Source organism: Anopheles cruzii, chromosome 2 (genome assembly GCF_943734635.1).
Source record: "Anopheles cruzii chromosome 2, idAnoCruzAS_RS32_06, whole genome shotgun sequence".
NCBI lineage: Eukaryota > Metazoa > Arthropoda > Insecta > Diptera > Culicidae > Anopheles > Anopheles cruzii.
The window spans coordinates 47,396,328-47,422,351 of NC_069144.1; the positions used below are offsets into that span (position 1 = coordinate 47,396,328).

The 26,024-nt window shown below is 56.0% G+C and overlaps 6 protein-coding genes across 7 annotated transcripts; 3 read left to right on the plus strand and 3 right to left on the minus strand.

Moving 5' to 3' along the window:
- Positions 1–385: 385 nt before the first annotated feature.
- On the minus strand, positions 386–4,991 carry LOC128267386 (condensin complex subunit 3). The gene is made up of 3 exons (XM_053004210.1): positions 4,030–4,991; positions 1,242–3,963; positions 386–1,162 (listed from the first exon to the last, which is right to left on the minus strand). Exons 1-3 carry the CDS (start codon positions 4,989–4,991, stop codon positions 458–460), a joined length of 4,389 nt encoding a protein of 1,462 aa, XP_052860170.1. The 3' UTR covers positions 386–457.
- Positions 4,992–5,427: 436 nt separating this feature from the next.
- LOC128278189 (mitotic-spindle organizing protein 1-like) lies at positions 5,428–5,824 on the plus strand. Of its 2 annotated transcripts, none has more exons than XM_053016860.1 (2): positions 5,428–5,475; positions 5,539–5,824. In XM_053016860.1, the coding sequence occupies exon 2, from the start codon at positions 5,552–5,554 to the stop codon at positions 5,795–5,797; it is 246 nt and encodes an 81-aa protein (XP_052872820.1). In that variant the 5' UTR covers positions 5,428–5,475; positions 5,539–5,551; the 3' UTR covers positions 5,798–5,824. The 2 variants fall into 2 exon arrangements, with proteins under 2 accessions (XP_052872820.1, XP_052872821.1); XM_053016861.1 differs by having other exon boundaries at positions 5,434–5,479.
- Positions 5,747–7,156, minus strand: LOC128278188 (putative methyltransferase C9orf114). Its single transcript, XM_053016859.1, has one exon. The coding sequence runs from the start codon at positions 7,154–7,156 to the stop codon at positions 5,855–5,857; it is 1,302 nt and encodes a 433-aa protein (XP_052872819.1). The 3' UTR covers positions 5,747–5,854.
- Positions 7,157–7,389: 233 nt separating this feature from the next.
- LOC128268064 (activating signal cointegrator 1 complex subunit 1) lies at positions 7,390–8,560 on the plus strand. Its single transcript, XM_053005072.1, has 3 exons — positions 7,390–7,589; positions 7,656–8,084; positions 8,146–8,560. Exons 1-3 carry the CDS (start codon positions 7,390–7,392, stop codon positions 8,558–8,560), a joined length of 1,044 nt encoding a protein of 347 aa, XP_052861032.1.
- Positions 8,561–9,117: 557 nt separating this feature from the next.
- Positions 9,118–10,592, plus strand: LOC128277801 (retinol dehydrogenase 12-like). Its single transcript, XM_053016327.1, has 5 exons — positions 9,118–9,236; positions 9,322–9,585; positions 9,660–10,076; positions 10,156–10,272; positions 10,368–10,592. Exons 1-5 carry the CDS (start codon positions 9,178–9,180, stop codon positions 10,468–10,470), a joined length of 960 nt encoding a protein of 319 aa, XP_052872287.1. The 5' UTR covers positions 9,118–9,177; the 3' UTR covers positions 10,471–10,592.
- Positions 10,593–13,371: 2,779 nt separating this feature from the next.
- Positions 13,372–24,821, minus strand: LOC128279203 (uncharacterized). Its single transcript, XM_053017921.1, has 7 exons — positions 18,593–24,821; positions 17,852–18,528; positions 17,650–17,776; positions 15,989–17,577; positions 15,073–15,838; positions 14,107–14,582; positions 13,372–14,001 (listed from the first exon to the last, which is right to left on the minus strand). Exons 1-7 carry the CDS (start codon positions 24,819–24,821, stop codon positions 13,372–13,374), a joined length of 10,494 nt encoding a protein of 3,497 aa, XP_052873881.1.
- Positions 24,822–26,024: the final 1,203 nt, after the last annotated feature.

Here is a 26,024-nt window from a genome sequence, read left to right on the forward strand (position 1 = left end):
AGCATGCGGAGTTTGATCGTGCGATCCAAGGAAACCGCCGTCGTTTGCTGCCATATTTGGTCGTCGCTACTCACAAAATGTACATTTTCAATTCAATTCAGCTGTAGCTTTCATTACAATTAGTCCATGAGTAGAAAATTTTCCCACTTTCTTCATTGTTTCTCACTTTGCTTGCTCTTTGCAAATAAATCGCGTCATTATCTACTGCGACTTAATGTAAGCTTTCGGATGAGGTTCATTTTAAACTTCGAAAGCTGCGACAAAGGACACAAAGGCGACACAGACTGCTGAAACACAAAAAAACAGTGCGGCCACTTTCTACCAACTACCGGTTTATTTGCTAAAGTTCAGGTAAATCCTCTGTTTACACGCTTTAATTCTCTCCTATTGCTAATTGACACACACGCGAATTGAGGGCCCGTTTTAGTGGCTGAGGTCTAAGGAAAGGACCAAGTTGCTACATTCGTGTAGCTTTCCGGTTCGGTCTACGGGGCACATTGGCCCGCACTGGCGATGTGGCCGGGCTACCGGAAATGGCCCGACGGAGGCTTGTCGCACTCAGTGGCGTTAGAACCACGGCGGCCCGTTTGAGCCGCACCGGACTGCCAGTGGACGTCGTACTATCGTTGCTACCAATGCCATCGATGTCAAGCGGACGGGAACGGGAGGCGCGCTTCGGAAGTGACCGCTTGCCGGGCAACGACGAAGCGACGGCAACGTCCTTCGTACCGACGGGAGGAGTTGTGCCGGGGCCGAATGTCGCCCTAACCGAGGACCTAGACTTGGATACGTTTGCCGTATCCTGCACCGAGCTTTCCGTTGACCGGGTGGTTCGACTTTTCCTTGTTTCGGCACCGCTTGGTAGGGTCTTTTTGTCGCCTTCGACTCGCTGCTGTTGATTTTGTCGTGTTGCGTTTCTCTCGAGACCACTGTCGGTTGTGCGTTTCGTTCGTGCCGAAGATTTCGATGATGCGGCCGCCGTAGCCAGGGCCGCCGATAGTGACTTCCGTGCCACAGTTTTGCCAGTGAGCAGTGTCTCCATTCGATTGGCCTGCCGCGTCCGGGCTGGCATCGTGCTTGGAGTCGCGTGTAGTCGCTTTTCGTACAACGTTTTGGCCGCGACCATCGGCTTGGCGGCTGATCGGTTGATGCGGCTTGTTTGCTGCGCGCAAATGGGAGGACAAGAATTTGAGTAAGCCTTGACCCACGTTTAGATATGTTTCTCCTATCAAAATACCTACCGTGGCGTTGGGTGACGAATTCACAACATCACCCTCGGACGAGGACGTGGATGAACTGGTTCGGCGCGAACTCCGCCGGCGAGACGAAGGAGCCTTGTGGCTTGCTGCGGGTGAGGTCACTAACGGGGTGTTGCACTTCGATTGCTGCGTTTCCGGGATTTCCGCGTGGCTCGTATCTTGCCCTTCACCGTCCGAGCTGTCTTCCTGCGTCGCAGGAACTAACACCTCGTCTTCCGAACTCGGGACACTCGGGTCGCTCCTTTCCGGCCGGTCGGCTCCGCCACCGGTCGCCGCCGGTGGCTTGCTACGATTTGAAGCCGCCCGGATCTTACGCATCGCCGAAGCGTGCGGAACTTTAAACGTTCCATCGGCACTGCGTGACGGCGGTTGGGGGTCCAGTTCCGCCGTCCTTGCCGGTGTCGATGATGGTGTGCCACCGAAGTGTAGCGATCGACGGAGCGGTTTTATTGCCGATCCCGCGATTCTTGGTGAAGAGGCTGGGGAAACGGGGGAATTAGGAATCCCGGCAGCAGCAGCAGGTGATCTCACTTCGGGTGTACCGGTGCTTCCCGGGTTGGTCACCGATGGACGCTGTTGCTGCGGCCGTAGCGGAGAGGAAAACAGATCGGTGTCGGAGTCCTCCTCTAGAATGGATTTATTAATGGCGGGAGGCGGCGACTCGCTCCGGTCCTTGTCCGGCTCGTCGGGTTCGTGGCGATCTTCCTGTTCTTCCTCCTCTTCGCCACCATCGGCTGGTGCGAGCGGTTGTTCGTCACTGGCCGACCCATTCACGGTTGGCACGCGGGACGAGGAAAACGAAAGGGGTTCCGCCATCGTGCCCCGCATCCGCTCGCGGAAGGTGGTCAAACTTTTGACGATCTTCGGATCGAGCCCCGGTTCCTGGAGGATCTCGTTGGCCGCCGTCGCCAGATCGGTGCGCAATGCCGGATCTTCCGAGATGTCCAGCCCCAACACCGCACCGCTCATTAGCTTCAGCAGATCCTTCAAGGCGAGGTTGTCCTGCATTACGCGCAAGAACGTAACCGCGATCGTGTTGTGTGGATGGACGCCCGGATTGCAGAACACGGGCTGCGTCAGGTTGATCACGAACTTGACCACCGTCTCGGGCCGTACCTCGGCCAGCGGGCTCGTGTTGGGGGCTTCCAGTATCGTGAACAGGGTGCCGAGCAGTGCCTTCTGCAGCAGATCCTGGCGCTTCCGGTTGGCGAGGGCCTCGAAAAAGATGCCCAATATCTGTTGCGTCTCCGGCTCCGTCGTAGGGTTGAAGTAGCGCAACAGCAGCTTCGAGACAATGTCCGGCGAGTTACAGCGGAAGTGTAGCACCAGCCGGCAGAAGCCTTCGATGATCGTCTTACAGATGGCACTTTCGTCGCACGTGTCCATGAAGTGGATGGACATTTTGTAGAACTCGTTACTGTTGCACGATGAACCCGATTCGTCCAGCTGGGCCCCGCTGTGTCGGTTGAACAGCTGGCGCGAGCTCTTGCTCGCCCGTGAGTCATCCTTCGACGAGTCGTCCTCGAGATCGAAATGCTCGAACCCGTACCGATCGAGCAGCTCAAAGACACACTCGATCGCGGTTTTCCAGAGGCGCGTCGAAGCGGTGTGGAGGAACTGTTGGTACAGCAGCTGGAACGTGTCCTTGCTCAGCCCATCGTACAGCATGCTGAAGGCGGTGGACGTGCGCAGGGCCCAGTTGCGCGTGTGCAGCTCGGGCGATTGCACGTGCCGGCTGATGAACGATTTGTACAGATCGCACACCACCGGAGTGAGCGTGCGCACGGACGCGCTGTTGACCAGGTAGAAGCACACCTGCAGACACTTGTTGATCGTTTCCTGGGTCATGCGGCGTGGCTTCAGCATCGACTCGCGGAACACCACACTGTCGATGCCGGCGCTGGTGTTGCTGCTCGAGAGCGTCTGTGACATTTCCTGCACCAGGGGTTTCACCAGATTGGCGTACTCCTCGTTGCAGGCGTTGAGCCGCTCGGACACGCGCTGTGCCCCGGCGTAATCCTTCTGCTGGACCAACATCGTTTCCTGCTCCTTCAGGTCCATTATTTCGAGCCGCAAAGCCGATATCTTTAACTTGAGGCTGGTTTGATCCGGGTTCCGCTCGAAGTACGTATCGACGAGGGACCGTGAACTGTTCGAGAAGTCCACGCGCGATGGCTCGAGCACCGAGTTGACCAGATCGACGAAGAACTTGAACCGTGTCTCGCCGTCCGGCAGCAGCTTCTCGAACGTTTGCATGATCAACCGGACGTTCATCTCGTGCAGCGTCTCGTTGCACAGCACGTCCGACAGCACCAGCTTCAGGCTGTCGCGACCGAACTCGTCCGCGTAGTCGTAAATGGTCACGATTTCCAGCAGCATATGGAGGATGTGCTGGAAGTAAAGCTGCTGCAGCTTGTCCATCGCACTCCGCGCCGTCGGGCTCGCCACCGTGGACTGGTTGACCGTGCCGGATGATTTCATAAAGCCCGCTTCGCCCGTGTTTTCGATAAATTCCTTGATGAACTCGCAATACTTGCTCAGTTCCATCATATAGTCCTCCAGCTCGTCCGAGTCGTGCTGGTGCAGGTAATCGAGCATCGCGTGCCAGCAAATGACACGCTCCATCGTCAGATCGCCCAGTGGGACGTGCTTGTGTTCCGGGTCGAACTTGAGCATGTCCGCCATTTCCTTCACTCCGTGTTTGCTACAAAAGAAACAAAACGCTTTAGATTCCATTGCCGTTCAGTGGCCACACCGCATTCATGCTTACCTAAACACCTCAAACAGAACCATTTTGGAGGTTTTGCGAAACCGCTCCAGCTCCTGATCGTCCGCATCGATCTTGAGGCCCTCGATGAACGCGACGTAATCGCGTTGATACGATTCGATCCACTGCGGAATCATAACGTTGCGCACCACCTTCCGCACGCTCTCGGAGTGATCCTCGAGGCCCTGCTCGAGAAACTTGAGGCGCTGGGACACCTTGTACTGGCGCACCGCGAAGCTGCTCATCTGCATGTACGTGTGGCGCCGAACCCGCTCTTCGACGTCCCACAGGCGCTCGATGATGTGCGGCAGCGATCGGTAGTTGCGCCCGAGCGAAGTGATGATCGTTTGGCGCACCTTTGCCGCCGGGTCCTTGTCGAGATGGTAGATGTACGCCCGGGACACACCGTCTTCGGGTGTGGTGGGGTCCTGCAACCGTTGCAGCGCCAACACGGCCTGTACGCGCACATGCTGCGACGTGTCGCGCATCCGCTCCAGCATGATGCGCAGAATTTTGTCACAGATCGTATCGTCCAGCGTGGCATCCGAGCCGAGGGCGTTCAGCGTCAGGTTCACCAGTTGGCATATCCGGAAGCGAACCAACTGGCCCGAGCTCGAGGTGCTCAACAGCCAGTTGAAGAAGCTCGCCATAACCGGGTGCGTTTCGGCCTGCTCGCTGTACTCGGGGTCCGCCACGAACTTGGCGCAAAACTTTAGCACATTGTTCGCGTACTCGTTCGCCTCTTCGTGCTCCATCTGGCGCTTGACCACTTGCAGGAACGATTTCATGAACGAATCGTGCTGAACCGTTGCGTACAGACCCTTGAGCTGCTTGATCAGTTTCGCGTGCGCCGTTTGATTTTGCTGCGCATTCAGCACGGTCTGTATGACGGCGGTGCTGTACTTTACCTTTTCGGGCGACGGCCCCGCGACCGGCACCGCCACTTTTCGCTTACGAGGGGCCATTTCTATTTGATTCGTTCTTTCGTTGTTTTCACACAAACTTCCCCGTCGCGGACTACTTTGTTTGATGCGAATGCGATGCGAAAACACACTGACGCCGTTTTGCTATCGGTTCTGTTGTGACAGTACGCAGTTCAAAACGCAGCCCAACGGACAAATTTCGTAACTGCTCGAAACGGGACTGAACCGGTTGCAGCCGTTTGCAATCGAAAGCGATCTAGCACTTGGCAGGTGAACAAAAAACGATCCATTTTCTTTAAATTACATTTTATTGCCTTTTTAGAAAGGTAGTGCATTTATTTTCAGTCAACATACATAAACGGCACAGTTTTTCGTTGCCTGCGTTTTTCAACCGTTAACTACTCGAATTCAATAGGTACGGTTACAACCCTGCTCAGGGGTACGTTTGTCACAAGCTTGTTGAAGCCTACCCTGGAAAAGGAAAACAACTTCACTTTTTACGGACGCTGTTGGGAAAAACACAAACGTAGGTAAATGTTTCTGTATACCCGTGATCAACTTTCCGTTATCGGCTGAATACACATTACAGACCGGACGACACAATGCCGGAGCCGAGCGGTAACGAGGGCGACAACGCCAATCTGTACGCGCGCCTGCAACAATCGCAACTGATTCGCGCCAACATACAAAACATTTCGCAGTTCCTCAACACCGGCCTTAGTCCCGAAACGCTCGACATCTGTGTGAAGCTACTTGAGGCCGGTGTGCACCCGCAGTCCCTTTCGGAGTCCGTCGTACTGATCCGCAACCAGATGGCCGCCATCAGCAATGGTGAAGGGGTGGAATAGGAAGCGTGAATAAACTTTTATTTTCAACCACCACCACCACAGCCTACTCTGTCGGTACTAGTCGAACCGTGACATATCATCCGGTTCCGGTTCGGTTGCGGTGCTGATTGCAACACTTTGTTTAACCGGCGTTGCTGCAACAGAACTGTCGTGTTTTGTCCGTTTCTCGTTAAACGCGTACTGCTGAATGCCGGTGTCCTGGCTCTGCGGGATGGCATCGAAGCTGGTAAAGTGCTTCGGAGCATTGACCGGGCACAGTTTGCCCCCGAGCGCAGCCATGGAAATTAGAATTGCTTCCTCCGTACGCACCGTCCGTGAGCCCTGCGCTGGGACCGTGTTCAGATACTCGTCAAACAAATCTTCTACCGCGTCCACCGTTAGCTTCGTGTCGGTCTCCAGTGCCGGTTCCAAGCCGAGCACGCCACCAAACACTATGACGGCGTGTCGATAGGAAAGGCTTTTTGGTTCCACGTCGTGCACGTTCGTACCTCGGTCGGACGTTCCGATGGTGAGGTCATATCCGCCCTTGTACGGACTCTTCGTAAACACCTGCGATAGCGAGTTCGCAATGCGTACCGTGTAGCCCCAGTAGATGCCAGTCTCGTGGCGAGGCTGAGAAGGCGATACTATTTTACCACGTATTTTCTTCGATTTTAGGTCCACCCCGTCCGGCAGCTTGACCGTTACGCGCAAGTTCGGTTCCAGCACCGTGTCTACGAGCACGTCATTCAGCAGCCCAACGTTCACGAACGCGCCTTTCCCGTTCTTGGTCGGCTTCTTGCTGACGATGCCCTCCCGGAACACGAACTCGCTCTGCTGGCGCAGGTGATGCTGCGAGTCGAGCGGATTCAGCAGCCCACAGTACTTCAAATCGTTGTGAATGGGAAAGAAGTACTTCCGCAGATACTGTGGACACTCGAGGTACTGTAGGATGCGCGCCAGCTGAATGCAGCAGCGGCGTGCCGCGGGGGATCCCTCCGCCGTGTCGAGCGTGTTCAACCGTTCCGTGACCTGGTTGCTGCCTCCGCCGCAGTCATCGAACACAATCACCTCGTCGATCTGGAAAATGCACGCTGCTCGAGCAATCTGACCAGCGAGGTAAGTACGCAACTCTGCCGACTGTGCATTCTCCATTATCGAACCCGGTACCGCAATGCTGATCGTTGAAACGTGTTCCGCCTCGGTGACGCTCTCCACGTGCACCTCCGCCGTGGACGCTTTCTCCCGTTCCACCTCTTCATACTGTTGCTTCACGCGCTTCAGCAAGAACTCCTGGCGCTTGTGCCGTTTCCGTTCTCGCTGTACCATTTTGTCGCGCTCCGTAAGCCGTGTCCCCGTTTTACCTCCGTGAACCTTCATAGTATTTACTGTATTTTTACGTGGGGTTCGAAACGTGCGCCATGCGAGAAAACAAAAACACAGGGTTTGACATTTCTACCGGCTGGCTGCGTACGTTTTCAGCTCGTAAAACGGGTGTTATAAACGGAGTGTGCGGCTTTCTGTTGTCAGCGCGAAATAGTAAACAAATACGTTACTACTGCGATTAGACAAAAACTTTCGCGACTTTAATTTCGCACCAACGTTTCCTAATTATGGACGTAATGAATCCACAGCTTATGTGGATCGGTACGCGGTGTTATCGGGTCAATCAGTGCACAGCGACCGCTTCCGGCGATGAACCTTCCGAAGCGTACGTAGAGGAAGATTTGTACGAAGCAGACGATGAGTACGATACGTACGACATCGAGATGACCGATAACGGAAAATATCAAACGGCGTTCCACGTGCCTGCGTAAGCCCTGCGAATGGTCATTAAAGTTTAAAGACACAGCCACCTAACCTTCCGACTGTCCCATAGGGCTTTTTACGCCATGATAATCGGCGCCAAGGGACAAACCCGACAGCGTTTGGAGGCCGAAACGAAGGCTCAAATACGGGTCCCGAAGCAGGGCACCACGGACGATGACATCGTGGTGACGGGTGTCTCACGAAAGTCGGTGGCCGCCGCCCGGTCACGGATCGAACTCATCGTTATCGGGGCACGGGACAAGCAACAGTTCACGCACTTCCTCTCGGTGCCCCTGGCAACGGACGGCATGATGAAGCGATTTGTGGCCTTTAAAGACAAGGTGCTCTACAAGCTGCCGGCCGCGTTCACCGTCGACGAATCGTTGTTTCAGCAGCCGGAAAAGCTGCACCTAACGCTTACCACCATGAGCCTGATGGACAACGCAGATCGGGCCAATGCCGTTCACATTTTGCAAGACTGCCAGGAAACGATATTGCGGTAAACCTTTTGGTGCGACCTGCGTATGCCAGCATTTTGCTGAGATTGCTCGTACTTTCAGGCCGCTGTTTAAAGAAAACGGTCCCATGGAGATTCACGTTCGTGGGCTCGAATACATGAACGATGACCCACACGCGGTCGACGTGCTGTACGCCAAGGTCGAAGGTGCCGCCCTACAGGAGGCAGCCGACCGAATGTACGAGTACTTCGTAGCGAAAGGGCTGATGCAACGGAAATATGATCGGGTGAAGCTGCACGCCACGCTCATCAATTCCTTGTTCCGTGGCCACAATAGCGAGGGCTGCGAAACGAGGGAAGCGGAACGCCGGCGCATCTCGTTCGATGCGAGCGAAATATTACGCCTATACGGAGATTACGACTTTGGGCGCACGGTTGTGAGCGAGATTCATCTTTCGCAGCGCTTTACTACATCCTGTACCGGTTTTTATGAGGCCTCGGCGATCATAAAGCTGTGAGGGGTTTGTTGGGGTAATAAATACCAAACGTGGCAAAAAACGCGTCCCCACTTTATTGCGGGCGGGTCACAACATATCCGACAATTCTGAAATTTCTTCGCTATGTTTTGCATAAATTTCGCAACCCAAGGTCGATGAGCATTAATTACATTAGAATGAGGTCCTCGACATCTTCAGTGTCCTGCCAGTGGCAAGTTGAAGTGCCGTGAGTTATAGCGCCGCTACCCTCTCTAATTACCTCGGCAGCACGTGGTCAACCATCCGGCCGGCACAGGTATTTCATAATCATTCCGCCGGCGTCCGGTTCCCCTGCACACTTTCATTGTCAAGTTTACTTGCACTTCTTATCGTTCACGGATTATATTTCTAGTCCGCCACCAGGGCACCAGATATGGTTTCGCACGCATGCCGAAGCACACATGCATGGGTCGGCACACACTCGCCGGGCTTCCGCTTGAGAGTCTTCGTATAGAAGCAGCAGCAACACTACAGCATTACGTTGCAAAGATTGCGGGACGGCTCTCCGCGTGCGTTGCGCCGAGTCAGTTAGTATCAGCTGCGCGCCGCGAACGGATCGCCGGCCACCGGTGGGAACGATAAGAGCAGTACCGCGCACCATGTTGTTGACCATCGCCGTAGGAAGCCTAGTGGCGGTGTTAATCTACAAGCTGGCCAGGTACTACAAGCCACAACCCCTCGGCCCGCCGGTGCTGAGATTCTGTGTCCGATTCTGAGAGCGTTTTTTCACTAATCAAACAAAGGCTCATCATCGAGGGAGGTCAGTTCCGTAAAAACACTCGCTGCGATGGAAAGGTTATCCTCATCACGGGCGCCAACACCGGCATTGGTAAAGAGACGGCCCGCGAGCTGCTGAAGCGTGGTGGCAAAGTTTATATCGCTTGCCGCTCGCTGGAGCGTGCGAACGAGGCGCGAAACGATATCGTTGCGCAAACGGGCCTAGGTAATATTCACGTGCGCGAACTGGACCTCGCGTCGATGGAATCGATACGACAGTTTGCGAAAAGGTGAGCGCGACCGCGTGGGGGGGGCGGAGATATCCAACGGGAGCAGTAAATCACGGAACTGCCTTTGTGCACAGTTTTATGGCCGAAGAACCGCGCCTCGATTTGCTCATCAACAACGCGGGCGTAATGGCGTGCCCGAAGGCCCTCACGAAGGATGGGTTCGAGCAGCAGCTGGGGACGAACCACCTGGGACACTTTCTGCTCACGAACCTGCTACTCGAGCGCCTGAAAGAGTCGGCACCGAGCCGCATCGTCAACCTGTCCAGCTTGGCGCACAAGTACGGCAAGATCAACCGCAACGATCTGAACAGCGAGCGATCGTACAACCAGGTGACGGCCTACTGCCAGAGCAAGCTGGCCAACGTGATGTTCACACGGGAGCTGGCCAAGCGACTCGCCGGTACCGGTGTGACCGCGTACGCCGTCCATCCCGGCACGGTCGACACGGAACTGCCGCGCCACATGGGCTCGCTGTTCTTCCTGTTCGATCAGTAAGCTCGATTCGGTTTGGAGTGGCCTCCATCAAACTGATACACCAAACTTTCCTGCCTTCCCTGTTTCTGATCGTAGCAAACTGGTGAAACCGTTGCTTCGGATCGCATTCAAGACGCCACTTTCGGGAGCCCAAACCACGCTGTACACGGCCCTGGACGAAGATCTGGCGGGCGAGAGTGGAAAATACTATGCGTAAGTGGGGTGCAGGTAGAGGTTTTGGGGTCCGAATCCGAGATTAATCCGTTAAAACCGTTTTCTATTCACTGGTTTTTTCACACACCACGTAGCGATTGCCGTGAGCAGAAGCTTAGCAAATATGCCCGTAACGATGAGTTGGCTGCTTGGCTGTGGGATGAGAGTGCAAAGATGACTAGACTGGACTCAAAGTGAAGCCGTACCACTAAAGAGTACACAAACACAGCGTTTAAATGCAATAGGTTTGGCAAAATTGTAACAGCAAAAGGGATTGTAATTTTTGCACGAAATTCAAAGTCCTTATACGAATATACTATTACCGTTTTTAAATTCCGTTCCAAGTGGTTCTTTTCTGTCCTCTATCGACATAAACAAATCGTAACCATCAACCGTCGTACTTCGGACCTTGACGGGGTAGATGATGAAATGGCCCATCCAAACGCATCCACTCCACGCCGAAGGCCAAACAGCTGGTCACTACAACGACGAAGCGGTTCCGTAAGGGTTCTCAAACCATTATCAAGCTTAGTCGTCGGGGGCATAGTGCATGATCTCACACGCAAGAGCTCCGTGTACTTACGTACACGTGTCTTACGCACGTCGCATATTAATGAGCTTTTAATGGCCACGAGGAAGCTGCAGCTGCCCCACCATACGTGATGGGGGATATCAATTCGTTTTCTTTCGTGCGTGCGTCATAAAGCCGGGCCTACACACCGCTGGGTTTTGTTTTATTTTTTAAGTTTTTTAATTCAAATATCCTGTATTATACCTGCGTGTACAGTTCGTATTCTACATTAGTTATTACATTCGTCTCCGTGGTGGACTGTGGCGGTCTCATTCATCCTCATATCGGCCCCGTTCTGCGTGCATTTGGCTTTGAGCGCACGTACAAGCACACCAATACACGAACGCCCTTTCTGCAACTTAACACACAACTGCTGCCGTACTATAGAAACGAAGAGCGCGAGAATCGGGCGAACGGCTAGAAGGATTTAGTTTTACTTCTTCATTTTGTTGCTACTTTAAATTACACTTATCGTAAACGGTTGTGTTGTTATCTTACATGTGGCTGTCTATCTCCGCTACGCATCTGGGGCGGCGAATCGATTCAAATTCTACTAAACTAATCGCGCAGCACCGCCGCCATGTTGTGTGGTGTACGTTAGGTTCGAATGCCCCTTTTGGTGGTTGCGACGGACCCTTCAACCCTTCCCACACCATACACACTAAAACACTTAACGCGAGGAAATTTGTTATCTATTCTTCCGACAGCTCGCGGCTCTAGGCGGTGCTGATTTGTGTTCCGCGCCGTTTTCCTCCCATTGTTTTGTTCTTTCTAAGTGCGTAATAGGAACCAAGGAACCTTTCTCGACAGCAAAAGAAAGAGATTAATTTAGTTACTGGCTACTCTACTACTACTAGTCGTCCAATCAGGACGAACGGCGGCAACGAAAGCACAGCAGGCCGGTCTCGGGTAGGTCTTCGTTTCTATGCCCATTAACGCACGCTCTCCCTTTCTCGTTCCTACATTAATTGCTAGTTTCAAGATTCTAAGCAGTGGAGTAATGCACATGCGCCTACTACTGGGTTGTGTGGTATAGAGTTCATTTGCTTTAGCAGTCGCAACAAGCGGTTTAGGGGTGCGCTAATAAGAAGAGGACCCCCTACGACGACGACGAGGCAGCGTCATTAAATGCAACATTTCTTTTCTGTGTGTAAGCCTACTACGTTTATTTTGGTTGAAGTACGCATAGAGTGTCTTGAAGAGTGTTCTTACATTCAAAGTCTTTATACCCTACTATGCTAATATTGTTATTATATTGGTTGGAAGAAGATTACCAGACTGCTGGCGGCACCCGGCGCTGGATGGAGACGAGTTTCGCCTCCCTTTTTTAAGTAGCAGCGCGCCAGCGAGCCACCATTCGTATTACTGTGTGTGTTGCTATTTTAAATATCCTTGCCATTTGCCACGAGACCTACACCGTTACGTTATACTGAATGCGTTCTGCTCTTCGACAGGCGGGTCTGTAAACGCGCGGACACTACTAAACCCGAGAGAGAACAATTTACTATTCCTACCCAGCGCCCCAGCGTACCCCAGCCGCCTGCTCAGTCAAATTGAATCTTACCTGATATGTTACACATGTTGCTTTTGTTGTCATATTTTTACTAGTTAGTAACTTCCGGTAGATACTTTTAGTTGCTCTCTCGCGCGCGCTCTAGTAAAGAATGGTCGGCCACTCGGCAACGACACAAGCGGAGCGAATAAAAGCGGAACCAGTGGGCGGCGCACAATGCGGACGGTGCCAATATATACAAAGCACAGAGGACAAACGTTTCTTCCATAATTTATTGCTAACGGAACGGAAAGAAACGAAAAAATAATACTGAAATACTTGCGCACATTGCGGTTAATCTCTGCCCGGCGAGCGACGAAACTACTAGCGACTCTACTTGCAACACGAGAGCAGCGAGAACCTGTGGTGTTAGGATTACATACTGGAGGAAGTTTGTTCAAGTTTAGTGGTGCTGCTGTGGTTTGTTCGCTACTCGAACTACGCCACACAAACACATACTCTCCCCGCCGGGGGAGAGGCCAAAGCACACGATTCGTACACATGAGCGGCGGATTAGGGACTGTAACCCGTTTTGGCTACACATCCTTATCTCGTTTTCGTTCGTTCTAGGAACAAGTGCGCCACCACCCGTCAACTGTATTCGTATAGGTTGTTGGTTGTGTGACTCTTAATTCCCTAAATCTACGTAAACATTCTAGTCAGACATTCAGTTGCCCCTAGCAACATCAGCAACAGTAGCAGTAGCCAGCTTCGCTCGTAGCGTAACCAAGTTAAGGAGCCCGAGAGCTGCGGGCTGGTGGCTCTTCTCTTTCGATGATGAGAGTGCGAGGACACATGCTTTTTTAGTTAAGTTATTTACAAATGACACACACACAGAGAGACAGACAAACACATACCCTAATAGACACGTATACATACAAACACACACATGCATACGTACACTGTGTTTCGTATACGCTGCCGGCGTTGTCGGATCCGTTTCCGGTTCTGTACACAATGAGCCTGTGCACCAGTTTTATTGCCACTGGCCAACGCCAGGTTGGCTCGGGTACGGTGGATAGTTGTAGCCACTTGCAGTCGTTGCTGCGCCGGTACCGGGGGCACCGGCACCACCCGGCGGGTTCGCGGAAGGTGGTGCCGGTGGCGCAGGATACGGGTGGTACTGTGGTACCGGGTCCGGTTGCGCGGCCCCGTACGGTCCGGGTGCCGCGTAGTATGAGTAGGCCGACGACGGTGGCGGCGGCGGTGGCGGATAGTAGCCCTGCGACTGGGGATGGTGGTACTGGGGAGGAGCGGTCGGCCCCGACTGGTACGCGCCATGATGGTGGTACTGGGCGTGATGGTAGGTTGGAGCATTGGCATCCGGGATGTACGTTGGCGGTGTGTCGTAGCTTGAGACGGGCGGCGCGACGGCCACCGGTGGTGCTGCTGCCGTTGCTGTTACCGCCGTCGATGAAGTCGTCGTGGTAGGACCACCACTTTCGGGCCTGTGAAAGGCGGATCCGTTCGTGTTTGCAGTAGTGGTGGTGGCTGTGGCGTTTTGACCTCCGGGAGCCACCGTGCCGGTCTCATAGGAAGTGCCCGTCGACGCCGGCGGGGATGTCGGGTACGGAATGAAGCTTCCCTGCTGCTGTTGCTGCGGCGGCTGCTGTTGATGATGCTGATGTTGATGGGACTGTTGGTGGTGGTGTGGTTGCTGCTGCGGCTGCCCATACATAGCAGGCGTTGCCGCCGTGTCACTAGGTGCTACCATCGGTGCCGAAGGCATCTGGTAGGCCGGGTAATCGGGTTGCACGATCGGAGCCGCTTGTTGCTGTTGCTGATGCTGCTGATGCTGATGTGGATGATGCGAATGCTGTTGCACATGCTGCTGCGAGTGATGCATATGATGGTGTTGTTGCTGCAGATGATGAGGCTGCTGCTGCTGCTGATGGGACGAGGACGAAGATCCTCGGGATCCTCGCGATGGGGTCGGCGACGATGAAACCGGTACCGTGGCCGGTGTCGCTTGGGGTTGCGAGTAGTGGGGCATGTTGGCATCGGGCGGTGATGAACCGTGGTGCGACTGCGAGACCGGTGCGGCGTAGTTCGCCTGGGAAGTTGGGGTAGCTGCAGCACCATTCGAGTCGATGGGGTTTCCAGCTCCCGGTGGTTGGTGGTGGTAGTAGTTGGAGCGCACCGTCGCCGTTGCCGTTGCACTGTTACCGCTCGATGTGTACGACGGCCCTACGGATACGGACGGACACAGAGACGAAACACATAACGGAGAAATTAGACAGACACACAAACAGATCGACAAAAAACGCAACAAAGTTGGTAAATGGTTTTCAGACTAAACTAAACGCCTGGCGTATTTAAATATTTCCTTTTCTGCCTCTATTTCCTTCGCCATACATATCCGCAGGGAATATGCAAGAGGTTTTGTATTACTATTGCCATTTTCTTCCATCAAAGAATGCCAAAATCCATTCAAGGTGTATACACGCGTTAGAAGCACGGCTTGCCCCGATATGGCGCGGCTGTACATGCCCAATTTAGTCTCTGGTTACAAAGCCTTTCGTTTTCGTCTAGTTTCCTGTGACTTGGCTCCTCCACATTTTCAAACAGTACTCGAAAAAACAGAACAGAAAATAAACAAACTCAGATACAAAGAAAACGAAGTAACACCGAGAGAGAGATGAAGAGAGAGGTAAAAGCGATCCAAACCATCACTCACCCGCGTACGAAGAACCGGGCACATTACCTACGCCTGTCCCTGCGTACCCGGCCCCACTCGAGACCGGTGCCGATGACGGCGGCGGCGGTGGTTGCGGTGCGAGCGCGTTTGCCGTACCCGGAAACACGGTCGAACCGTAGCCCGCGGCCGCTTGCTGTTGATGGCCGCCGCTACCAACACCAGCAGCCCCGGTTGGTGCATAGTGATCGTAGTAACCTCCGCCAACCGTCGCCGTGGTTACGTTCGCTGGCGCAGGAATCGTAGCCGGTGCTGCTGCTGCGGCAGTCGTTGGTGGCATCGGCTGGTAGCCCTGGTAGGCGACGGCGACCGGCGGAACACCGGAACCGGCACCGGGTGGAAGATTCATGACCGCAGGCGAAGCGGACGGTGACGAGGAGGCCGATGACGAGGAAATGTGTGTGTACGGTGACGGATTGTTGCGTTTGTTGAGCGCCTTCTTGGCTGCCCCGCAATCATTTTTCGGTTGTTTCGGGGTTTTGCTTTTGCCACCACCACTGCCGCCCTTCTTTCCCGCACCCGCCCCAGTGGTGGCCACCGGTTTCGGTGCGTAATCAACGTACCCATCGGTGGGCGTTGGCGAGCGGGTGATGCTGCTGAGGGACGCCTGGAACTCGCTCTGGTTTTGATTGTTGATCAAGGCCGAGGTCGTTTTCTCCAGGAAGTTCAAACTCGATTCGTACGGTGCCGGTGGTGGCGGTACCGGCCCGGTCGCCCCGGTTGGTTGATGGTACTGCGGATGCTGCTGCTGGTGGTGATGCTGGGGCTGGTGCTGGTGCTGGTTCTGGTGATGTTGCTGCGGAGAGCGATGTTGCTGCTGCTGCGGATGATGATGATGGCCTTGGCCGTGCTGCGGGAAACTGCTCGGATGTTGCTGATGGTGATGCTGCTGCTGCACCGGTTGGTGCTGAGCAGGATGACCATAGCTGCTGGCGCCTCCCGTGGAGCTGCTGCTCGTAGAAGAGCCTGCGGCGCCGCCACCGTACGGCATCCACGAGTGGTGCTGTAGATTCTTGTGGCCACCGTAAGGCGAAGGTGGCGTGACCGACGACGATGAGCGAATCGGGTGTTGCTGCGGCTGCTGCTGTTGGTGCATGTGGTTTTTAGCGCCACCAGCCCCCATCGGTGGACCATGGTGACCGCCGTAAGCGGCAGAGTACGTCGGTTGAGTTCCCGGTGGTAACCCTTCACCGGACGCCTTACTTGACGGCCGGGACGTTGCTGCATGCGGGGACTGCGGAAGATGATACCCTCCGCTGCTGGCGGTATCCGTTGGCGGGTACGCGTCCATAGCCTGTGGGTTCAATCCGCCTGCTGCTGGTGTCGCTTTCTTCACACCCGTTCCGTCGTTCACGTTCATCAGCAACGATTGTTGGCCCGTTGGCGGTTTGTTCGCGGTCGGTGGAATACTGTTCAAGCTATTGTAACCGGGCGCTGGCCCACTGACACCGCCGTTACCTGCACCGATCTCACTCACACTACCGGACGCGGATGGCGGGAATTCAGTTATCCCGCCCGTCCCAGCCGCTACACTGCCGCTGGGCTTGGTACCGTCACCGGCCATCGAAGCAGCCGCGGCCGTTGTCACCGTGGTAACCATGGGCTCCTGGGCTTTACCCGCCTTGTGGCGATAGTTTTTCAACGCCGACTGCGACGCCTTCGGCTTGCGTTCGACCAAATTCGGCTTAAAAACCATCTTGTCGCGCATCGGAGGCGAATCGTCATCGATCGTGACCGTGGCCGTAGGTGGTGGCTGCGGTGCTTGGTGTGCTTGGTGGACGGATGCTGCACGGTTCGGCACAGTTGCGGGATTGGCCGCGTACGGGGACTGAATCATGGGGAACTTTTCGAGCGACTCGCCCGCTTTCTGGTGCGACCCTGCGGCCTTAAAGGATGGCGCGGTGTGGATCGTACTGTTGTTCGTACCGCTGCTGCTGCCACCGCAGCTCATGCTCCCGGTGCTGCTGGTCGTGTCAGTCTTCTCGTTCAGCACCATGCCCTGCTCCACATCGTCCTTCTTCAGGCCCGGCTTGTCCGGGTAGTCGTCCACGCTCATCGTTTCCTTTTCGCTGTCCCCATCGTCGTTGATCGTCAGGGGGAGCATGCTCGAGTCGGACTTTTCGTCATCGTCCGAGTTTGAGGCGATACTCAGTGAGTTGCCCTCGGAAAAGTCGCTGGCCGCCCCGCTGCCGTTCTTCGGGAGGAGCAGCGTCGACGAAGCTTTCGCCGTACTGAACGTCAGGTTCGATCCACGGCGACCAGCACCGGCCGCCGTCGTGCTGCTGGGCGGAGTGGTCGTTACGATGCCCCCTTTGGCCGGGGTCGTGTCCTTACTTTGGCCCACCTTGAACGCCGTGCGGATGGCAATGATCTTGCCACTCTCGAGCTGCATGTAGATGCCCTTGGGCGACTTCAGCACCATCACCTTCTGGCCCGCCTTCAGCACGATGTTGGATTTATCGGCCGAGCTGGTCGGTATAACGACATCTGCAAAAAAGGAAACGAAACGGTTAGCAGTGTGTGTGTGGCCATTCCCGGATCCTGTGAAAAGCGTAGTACCGATTGGAAGCGTCATTTCCTGTGCCGTCATGCCCTGCCGTTGCCACACTTCGGCCGGTATCCAGCGGGTCGGTCGTACGCCGGCCACATTCGTTTTGTTCGCATCACCCGCCTGCATGGGTCGTACCTACAACAGGAACCGGTGTTAGTAGGGGGCAGAGATCGACGATCGAATTGCCCCCGGGGGGCACGTCGCTCTTACCGAAGCAACCGGTCGATGGATGATGGATCCATCGGAAGTGCGGATCGCCCGATAGGTCGTGCCCATGGAGGTGTACGAGTACGTTGGCTTGGTGGCCGCCTGCTTCTCCAGCTCGTAGCCCCGCTGCGCCTGACGCTTCTCGGCCGACGACAGCTTCTTCTCCTTCCGATCGATCAGCAAGCTTTCGTGGGCGAACGGGGCCTTCGTGAGCTTCTTCGAGTGCGACGCCAGCAGGTGCTGCATGACGATGTCGATAAACTTGTCCTTGTCCTGGCTAAAATCCTTCACCTCGCCATCTTCCCCGTCGTCGTAGCACAAGCTGGTGATCTCCTTCATCGACAGGTGCGCATCCGGGTTGCACTCGTCGACGATGCGATCCGACATGCCCTGCTTGTTGATCTGCCGATCGTAGATCTTCTTCTCGAGACAGTTGTCCATCACGAGCCGGTACACGAAACAGGGTTTCTTCTGCCCATACCGGTACACCCGGCAGACGGCCTGCGTGTCGTGACACGGGTTCCAGCTCGCGTCAAACACCACGACCCGGTTCGCACCGACCAGATTGATGCCGAGCGAACCGGCACGGGTCGAAACGAGAAACAGGTGCACGTTCGGGTTGGAGTTGAACTCGTTGATCAGCTTCTCGCGCTCCTGCGCCACCGTCGAGCCATCCAAACCTGGGGAAGAAACGCATCAGTAAGCCAGTGCGCCGAAATATTCGGGAATGAAAGCGATACTCACGAAAGTAGCTGCTGTTCCGACACCAGTAGCTCTCGGTGCCGGGAATTTTGTTGCGCTGCAAAAAGCGTTCGATCAGGTTGAGGGTCAGCAAACTTTGGCTAAACACCAGCAACCGATCGCCCAGTCGGATGCTCTCCTCCAGGATGCAGAAGAAGATGTCCATTTTGGGCGAGTTTTCCAGCAGATCCGGAACGTAGCCCTTCATCAACTCAAACGCCCACTCGTACGGGATCTCGTCCTTGGCGTCCTTTACTTTCGGCTCCTTGGCTGCCGTGCCTGCGGCACCACCGGGAGTGATTCCTGGACCCACCGCCACAACCGCCGCCGCCGCCGCCGACGACGTGGTGGAGGAACTCGTTTCTTTGCCTCCTTCTTCTTCGAGCTTCACGGTGACACAGTCATCTTCGATCTTGATCACGTCGGGCACCACCTTCTCCTGGTCGGCGATTGTCTCTACCTTCTGTTCCGGGCCCTCTTTAAGATCATCGCCATCGAGCAACACGGGACCGGGGTCTTCCTTCTTCGGGGACGCCTTATCTTTCAAATCATCGTCCGTTCCGATCGACTCACCGCAGGCATCGCTCGTTGGAAGTGCGATGGTCGGTTTTTTGTCCTCGTCCAACAGTTCCTCAACGGGCTCCTCTTTTTCAATCTTTTTAACTTCTTCATCTTCCCGTTTAACTTCCACACCCTCCTCTTTCTTGACCATCTTAACGTCGCCACCATTCTCCACATCCGACGAATCCCGAGTTATGACGGCTGGTTTCTCGGAGTCCTTCGTCGGTCCAGTATCGTCGGTGGCCTCGGACGCATCCCCGTTCAGAACCACTGGACCCGCAGCACCGCACTCGTCGTCCATCGGTCCATTTTCTTCCTTTTTAATCTCACATTTCACCGACACAACGGACAGCGGGTCCTTTTTGTCCAAAGCCTCCGGTTGCCCGTTCGCTTCCTGCTTAACGCCCCCGGTGGTCTCTTCCTCTTCCTTCTTGATCGTCTCCTGTTTGATTTCCTGCTTCACGCACTCGACGGTCGCTGGCACAGCGTCTCCAGCCGCCGCCGCCAGCTCCATCTTGGGGCTGATGTCCTTCGTCGTCGTCGTATCCATGTCGACGATTTCGTTCGGCTTGTCACTGTTCAGGTCCGGTTTGACCGGATCCTTCAGATCGTCGAGCGACGGTTGATTTGCGTACTGGGCGTTCGCTTGCTCCTGCGTAATGGCATCCAACCCGGTTCCGGATTCATCTCTTCCGGTTCCGGGTGGAACGGGCGCTTCATCAGTGATCGATTCACTCGGTTCGGGTTTTATCGGCAGCTGTCCGGCGTTCGCTTGCTCGGCGATCGATTGCTGGGCATCGGAAAGCGGTGTGCCGTTACCGTCGCCACTGACGGAGGTGGCCGTTGCTGGATCCTCCCATTTGACGGTGCTGCCCCCGGTGGCGTACGCGCTGTCGTACGGTGAAGAAGGTGTCGGACCACCGTCACCGGTCGCCGTAGGCTGTTGAGGTTCCTCGGTGTAACCGTACAATCCTCCGGACGCTTCGTTTGCTGGCCCCGGCCCCGAGTTACCGTTCGTCGTGGCCCCATACCCCGGATAGCCGGGGTAAACATCGGCACCACCGTTGCTGGTACCCGGTGGCCCGGCTTGTTGCTGAGCGTAAGCATTGTAACCGTTTCCACCGTTGTCGCCATTGTTGGCCTCCGAGTTCCAGTAGGTTGATTGTGCGTTTTGACCGGTGTCACCACCGGGCACACCATTGCTGGCGTTGTAACTGGGGTTGCCACTCGTGTCGACCGGGTTCGCACCGCTACCGTACGGTGGGTAGCCTTGATCGTACGGCGCGTGATGGTACGAGGAATTGGTGTACTCGTTGCGATAGTAATTGTTACCGTACATCCCTCCGTACGAATCCGTGCCAGCCGGCGTGCCACCGGCATTGTACTGACCAGCGCCCGGAGCACCGTAAGCATCGTACGCTCCCATCATCGTCGTGTCTTGATTGTAGCCCGCGTAGTTGGGATTCGGACCCGCTGGATGACCCGCTTGGTGATGATGGTAGGCCCCGGCCTGGTACGGGTAGGCTTCACCACCAGGGAACGGTGCCGGATACGGTGCCGTGCCTCCGCCACCGTGTTTCACGCCGTTTCGGTCGGCTCCACCAAAGTCCAACCCCGGTTCCACTTTCGGCGGGAGCACCGCGGGTGACGTATCCATGGCGTTCGCATCCTTCGACGTCACGTTGCTCGGGCTGATCGTAGCGGCCGGCACGATCTTGCCGTCCTTTCCCACGACCGCCTGCGATTTATTGTTGGCCGCCAGCTTTTTCGGCGTTCTCGGTTTGCGCGGCGTTCCGTCCTTTTTCAGTGCCAACGGTTTGGCCGGTTTCGGAAGCGCCGCGTTCTTGCGGGCCGGTTTCGTTGCCATCGTCGTTGGGGAAACGTTCGGTAGCGCCGCCGACGGCCCATTCCCGTCCACTTCCATCGGCGTCCCGGCCACTGCCGCCGCCGCCGCCGCTATGGCAGCCGGATCAGCCGGCTGTTGTTTGCCGGCCGCCGCCGCCGCCCCCGGTGGTTCCGGTTCCTCCAGTTCCAGATCGAGATCGCGCTCGCTTTGCTTGAGAAAGTTGTACAGCACGTCCGGGTGGTTCCAGATCTTGCAGCACACGGCAAACGCCTTGAGCGGGTTCGGTACCGCCTTCGTCCGGACGACCTCGTTCATGAACACGCTGTACAGCTTGCGCTGGAACTCGGTCATGCGGATCTGCAGCACGTACTCTTCCTTCTGCGGCAGCGACGTCTGCAGCACCGAGTGTGACCGGCGCTGGACGAACCCGAGCAGCAACGAGTGCAGCACGTGCGCCCGGTACCGCATCAGCTTGATGTCCTGCGGCGTCGAGTCAATGCACTGCCCGTTCTGAATCGGGCGTTCGAACATGTTACTAAACTCGGTCTTGGTGCCGAGATAGTTTGGCCGCACAAAGTCCACCATGCACCAATACTCGAGCAGATTGTTCTGCAGCGGGTAGCCCGTCAGCACGACGCGCCGCTTCGATTTGATCTGCTTCAGCGCCACCGAAATGCTGGCGTGCGAGTTCTTGATCCGGTGGCCCTCGTCGCACACCACCAAATCCGGGCCCGGCTTCACCAGCGCCTCGTGGATGTCGTCGAACATGTTGCGCTGCTCCTCCGTCGATTCCTTCTCCTCCTCAACCGGCTCCGGATCGGCCCCCGCCAGTCCCCCCTTTTTGCTCTTCTTTTTCTTCTTCTTTGTCATCTTCTTCTGGCTCAGTAGCCGATACATTTCGTACCCGATCAGCAGCACACCGCCATTTTTGGCCCACTCCAGCACGACCTTGGACCGCGACTTGAGCGTCTTGTGGCTGTCGTTCAGGATGTAGATGCGGAAGTTGCGGGACCGCACCTCACCGTGGTTGCGCAGCGGACTGTGCGTCGCATCATCCGGCAGCCAGGTGTTGAACTCGTTCAACCAGTTCTGCAGCGTGTTGATCGGCATAATGACGAGCACCGTCTTCGAGCTGGTGTGCCTTAAAAATATATCACAGAAGCAAACTAACTGAAGCGTCTTCCCGAGGCCCATCGAATGGGCCAGTATGCACCCGAACCCGGTCGACGAGTCGTAGCGCTCGATCGACTCGATGATGTTGTCGAACAGAAACCGCACACCACCGATCTGGTGCGGCTTGATGATGCGCGCAATCTGCGGCGCCAGGAAGATGTCCTCCTCGCCGTCGGCGTGACCCACGTTGATCACCACCCGGCCCTGGTCATCCGGCACGTTGTACGTATCGTTCACGTGCAGCCCACTGTTCTGCGGGTCATCGTCCGATTCGTCCTCCGGTTCTTCCTCGTCGTCATCCGACAGCACGATGCAGTCGTCGTCGTCCGACGAACTGTCGATCGTCACGATCTCCTTCTTCTCCGGCAGCGCGATCACCTCCCCGTCGCTGTCCTCGTCCTCCTCCTCGTCCTCCGGTTCCAGCTCTTCGCCCTCGCTGTCGTCGACCATCTCCTCGAACGTGCGCACCGGAATCACGGACGGTGACGACGAGGACGACGAAGTGGACGCCGGGGCTGGTAGCGGCACCGTGCCGCTACTGGTGCTGGCCTTTACGGGCGCAATACTGACCGACGGTGTGAGATGGGTGGTGGTGGTGGCGCTGACAGCGCTGGTGGCCGTCACCGTCGAGATCGGTGTCGTGCTCAGCAACAGCTGCCGGTTCTTCGGTGGACGGCCACGCGTTTCGAACGGATTCTTCACATAGCCAAGCCGTACCGGTCCGCCCGTTGCAGAGGATGAGGCCATCGTAGGGCTACCGGTGGGCACAGTGCCGCCACTGGCCGATGACGTACCGGCGGCGGCCCCGCTGGATGTGCCGGGTTGCTGTGGTTTCAGTATCGAAGCGTGTCCCTGCAGGAACTGCATCACCTTCTGTTCCGTTTTGTTCGTCTGGCGTTCGAGGGCCAGCTGGCGCTGCACCTCGCGGATAATGCGCTGCTGCTCCTGGACGCGCGCCAATCGCTCCAGTTCCTGCCGCTGGGCCGCCAGCGTCGACGCGTCCAGCTGATTATCGTCCATCACTTCCTTGATGTTTTTGCGCAAATTGGTCACCTTGCGGATGGCGGCCGCATCCTTCTTGGTGATCTCCAGCGATATCTCCTCGTTGCACTCGAGGTCGGCGCTCTGCTGCCGTGCCTTGGCATTCGCGTCCGTCTTCGATACCGGCTTGACGCTGATTTCGCCCATCTCCTTGAGCTTTTCGGAAATTTCAAAGTCCATCTGCTGCTGCGGCGCCGGCTGCTGGTGGTCAGCCGTCGGCTGGTGTGTCTCGTTACTGCCACCCGCACCCGCCCCGTGTGCGTGGTGGTGTGAGGAATCGTGTTTGGCATTGTTTGCCCCGGCTTTGCTTCGACCGGAACCGCCTTCGTAAGCCGTTTTCTTGTTCGCCTTTGACCCGCCTCCATGGCGGCCGGTCGTTTGCTTTTTTTCCCCGCTGCCCCGAACTTCGATTGGCGCCGGTGGCAATGCTGCTGCTGCTGCGGTCATCATATCGACTCCGGGCGGGGCCGGAAGCTGCTTCGAACTCTTGTCGTCGAGTAAATTGGATATCTGGAACGACGATTTAACACCATCGCCTACCGGTGTCCCCTGGTGGTCACCGGGTACACCGGGTGGTGGACAAAACGAAGCCGGCGGCGGCGGTACTTGATTGCTTGAAGCTGCTGCCGGTGGAGCACTGCCCGTGGCCATTGGGCCCGCCGGTTCGGGGATGTGTTTGGATTTCTTGATCAGAATATTGTCGAGTATTTCAATTTTACGTTTTCCACCGCCACCGGTGCTGCCGGCCACTCCACCACCTCCCCCAGTAGCCGTAGGTCCGGCAGTCTGCGTAGGAAGCGGAGCGGGTGGTAAGCCACCCATACCGGATGGGTCCCCGTGGGGTGGTTCCGGTGGACCGATCAGCATATCCTTATCATCGCGATAGGCCCCCGGGTTGTAATGGTGACCACCACCCGGAGTGGAATAGTGACAACCGGCGGATTGATCCGTGGCTGCGACGGGCTGTCCGTAGCCAGGGTACTGCTGCTGATGGCCACCGCCACCGCTGCCAGAGTATTGACCCATGGATGAAGAGCCCGGCCCGGTCGAGGGTAGCAGCGAAGAGTGGTGATGACCCGGATGATGGTGCATGCCGGTGGGGGCCTGTGGCGGTGGCGGCGGGTACAGTGACGCCGGCTGATGCGGATGGTACGCGGAGTGACCGTACGGATTCTGGTGCGGATGGTGATGTTGGTGGTAGGAATGCTGCGAGTGCATCGGATTCATCGACCCCAAGGGCGGTGGCGGAGGGGCATGGTACGGGCCACCGTGGCCGTGGTGCATCGCGTACGGATCGTAATGCCGGCCGTGGTGATGGTGGTGGTAGTAAGCATCTTTCACGTGCTGATGATGGTGGTCCATCATGGCGGCCGCGTACCCGGGAGCCAGATGGTGACCGGCCGCGGCTGCCGCGGCGGCGGCGGCCGCATTCTGCGAGTAGTGCGGGTGATGGTAAGCGGACGCCGCGGCAGCCCCGGAGCTCATACCCAAGCCGACCCCATTGCCCGGAGTCAGTTGCGGAACGAGGGACGGCGCGCTTCGACCGTCGACGGGTGGTGGCGGCGCCGCCGGCGGTCCCTGTGCGTGGTGACCGCTCTCGTTCGGATCCATTGCGACGAACGGTGAGGAACGGTCAGGTTTATTTTGTTCTGTTTTTGGGGCGCGTCGTTGCTGCTTTCGGCCAGCTCAAAGCACGGCCATCATTGCACTGGGGTACATCCAAGCAGGTCGTGCTGAAATGGAAGAAAGATACGCGAGGTCAAAGATAGGTCCTGTTGCAAAAAAATCATTGTGAACCACATTCGCAGGGTCCTTTTTTGCAGTTACAAACTGGCCATCGTCGCCGACAACACACTCAGCACTTCGCGTAACGTTCTTCGACTCGTCGGTCGGTCGGTCACATAAGAAAATCCGACACGAACTGGGAACACTCTTTCGAACACCGAAAACAAAACCAAAGGGCTCTTCGATGCCCCAACAGTCTGCTCCAGTCTGGTTGTTGGCTAAGCAAATACTGCTACATCAAGATAGCTTTGCATTGCCCGGTTACTTTGTCGGTACATAGTGAAACGTATATGTTACTCCGGTCGTAAACGCAATGCGAAGTGAATTGGCCATTTTCGAAATGCAAAACGCATAGAGCAAAAACGGGACAACGAAGATCATCCTCAGCTCGCGAGATGACACTCGCTGCCGACCACACACACACACACACGCACACCGGCGGTGGTGTGGTTCCTAGTTGCCCCCCTCCGGTTCGGAATCGGAATTGCTGCTGCTCGGGTGTACATGGGCTCGGGTGAGAGATGTATGCTTCATTCATGCGCATTCCCGCAATCCTGCAGTCGTCCTAAAATCGTTCAATGTTTAAAATACAATGTTCCGCACAACACACCGATTGGCGGTGCGCGGCCAGGGCGGGGGGAAACCATTAGACAAATGGACGTGAAGGATGTGATTTTGGAGCGCCCAAGTCACGTTTCGGTACAGCACAATGATTCGTATGATATTTTTTGGTCTCCAGTAATTCTCCAGTGAGCTTTTGGAGACGTTTGGCTTACGACTCTTTCAAGGTTGCTGTACCGCAAGCGGCCAATTTACCCAGCAGGGGGACCAGGTTCGTTCGTTCGTCCACCCGAAAAAGCTGCTGGCGATGGGGGTAATCGATATCGGAAAGGCAGTGCTACTCATTTTATGTACTTGTTGAAATAAAAGCTCTTTAAGCGACGGGGCACATGATTAATAATACAAAAACACATAACCAGCACCACACCACTCGCCGCTCATTGGCCGGCGAATGAGTCGGCCTCGTCC

Bases quoted from the DNA above. Each gene is read 5' to 3' on its own strand.
- LOC128267386 (XM_053004210.1), bottom strand. From the start codon at position 4,991: ATGGCCCCTCGTAAGCGAAAAGTGGCGGTGCCGGTCGCGGGGCCGTCG. The intron at 3,964-4,029 runs GTAAGCATGAAT...TTTCTTTTGTAG, and splicing joins GTTCTGTTTGAGGTGTTTAG to CAAACACGGAGTGAAGGAAA. The intron at 1,163-1,241 runs GTAGGTATTTTG...ATTTGCGCGCAG, and splicing joins ATTCGTCACCCAACGCCACG to CAAACAAGCCGCATCAACCG.
- LOC128278189 (XM_053016860.1), top strand. From the start codon at position 5,552: ATGCCGGAGCCGAGCGGTAACGAGGGCGACAACGCCAATCTGTACGCG.
- LOC128278188 (XM_053016859.1), bottom strand. From the start codon at position 7,156: ATGAAGGTTCACGGAGGTAAAACGGGGACACGGCTTACGGAGCGCGAC.
- LOC128268064 (XM_053005072.1), top strand. From the start codon at position 7,390: ATGGACGTAATGAATCCACAGCTTATGTGGATCGGTACGCGGTGTTAT. The intron at 7,590-7,655 runs GTAAGCCCTGCG...ACTGTCCCATAG, and splicing joins ACGGCGTTCCACGTGCCTGC to GGCTTTTTACGCCATGATAA. The intron at 8,085-8,145 runs GTAAACCTTTTG...TCGTACTTTCAG, and splicing joins TGCCAGGAAACGATATTGCG to GCCGCTGTTTAAAGAAAACG.
- LOC128277801 (XM_053016327.1), top strand. From the start codon at position 9,178: ATGTTGTTGACCATCGCCGTAGGAAGCCTAGTGGCGGTGTTAATCTAC. The intron at 9,237-9,321 runs GTACTACAAGCC...AATCAAACAAAG, and splicing joins TTAATCTACAAGCTGGCCAG to GCTCATCATCGAGGGAGGTC. The intron at 9,586-9,659 runs GTGAGCGCGACC...CTTTGTGCACAG, and splicing joins ATACGACAGTTTGCGAAAAG to TTTTATGGCCGAAGAACCGC.
- LOC128279203 (XM_053017921.1), bottom strand. From the start codon at position 24,821: ATGGATCCGAACGAGAGCGGTCACCACGCACAGGGACCGCCGGCGGCG. The intron at 17,578-17,649 runs GTACTACGCTTT...CCTTTTTTGCAG, and splicing joins GGAAATGACGCTTCCAATCG to ATGTCGTTATACCGACCAGC. The intron at 14,583-15,072 runs GTGAGTGATGGT...CCGTATCCGTAG, and splicing joins GCCCGGTTCTTCGTACGCGG to GGCCGTCGTACACATCGAGC.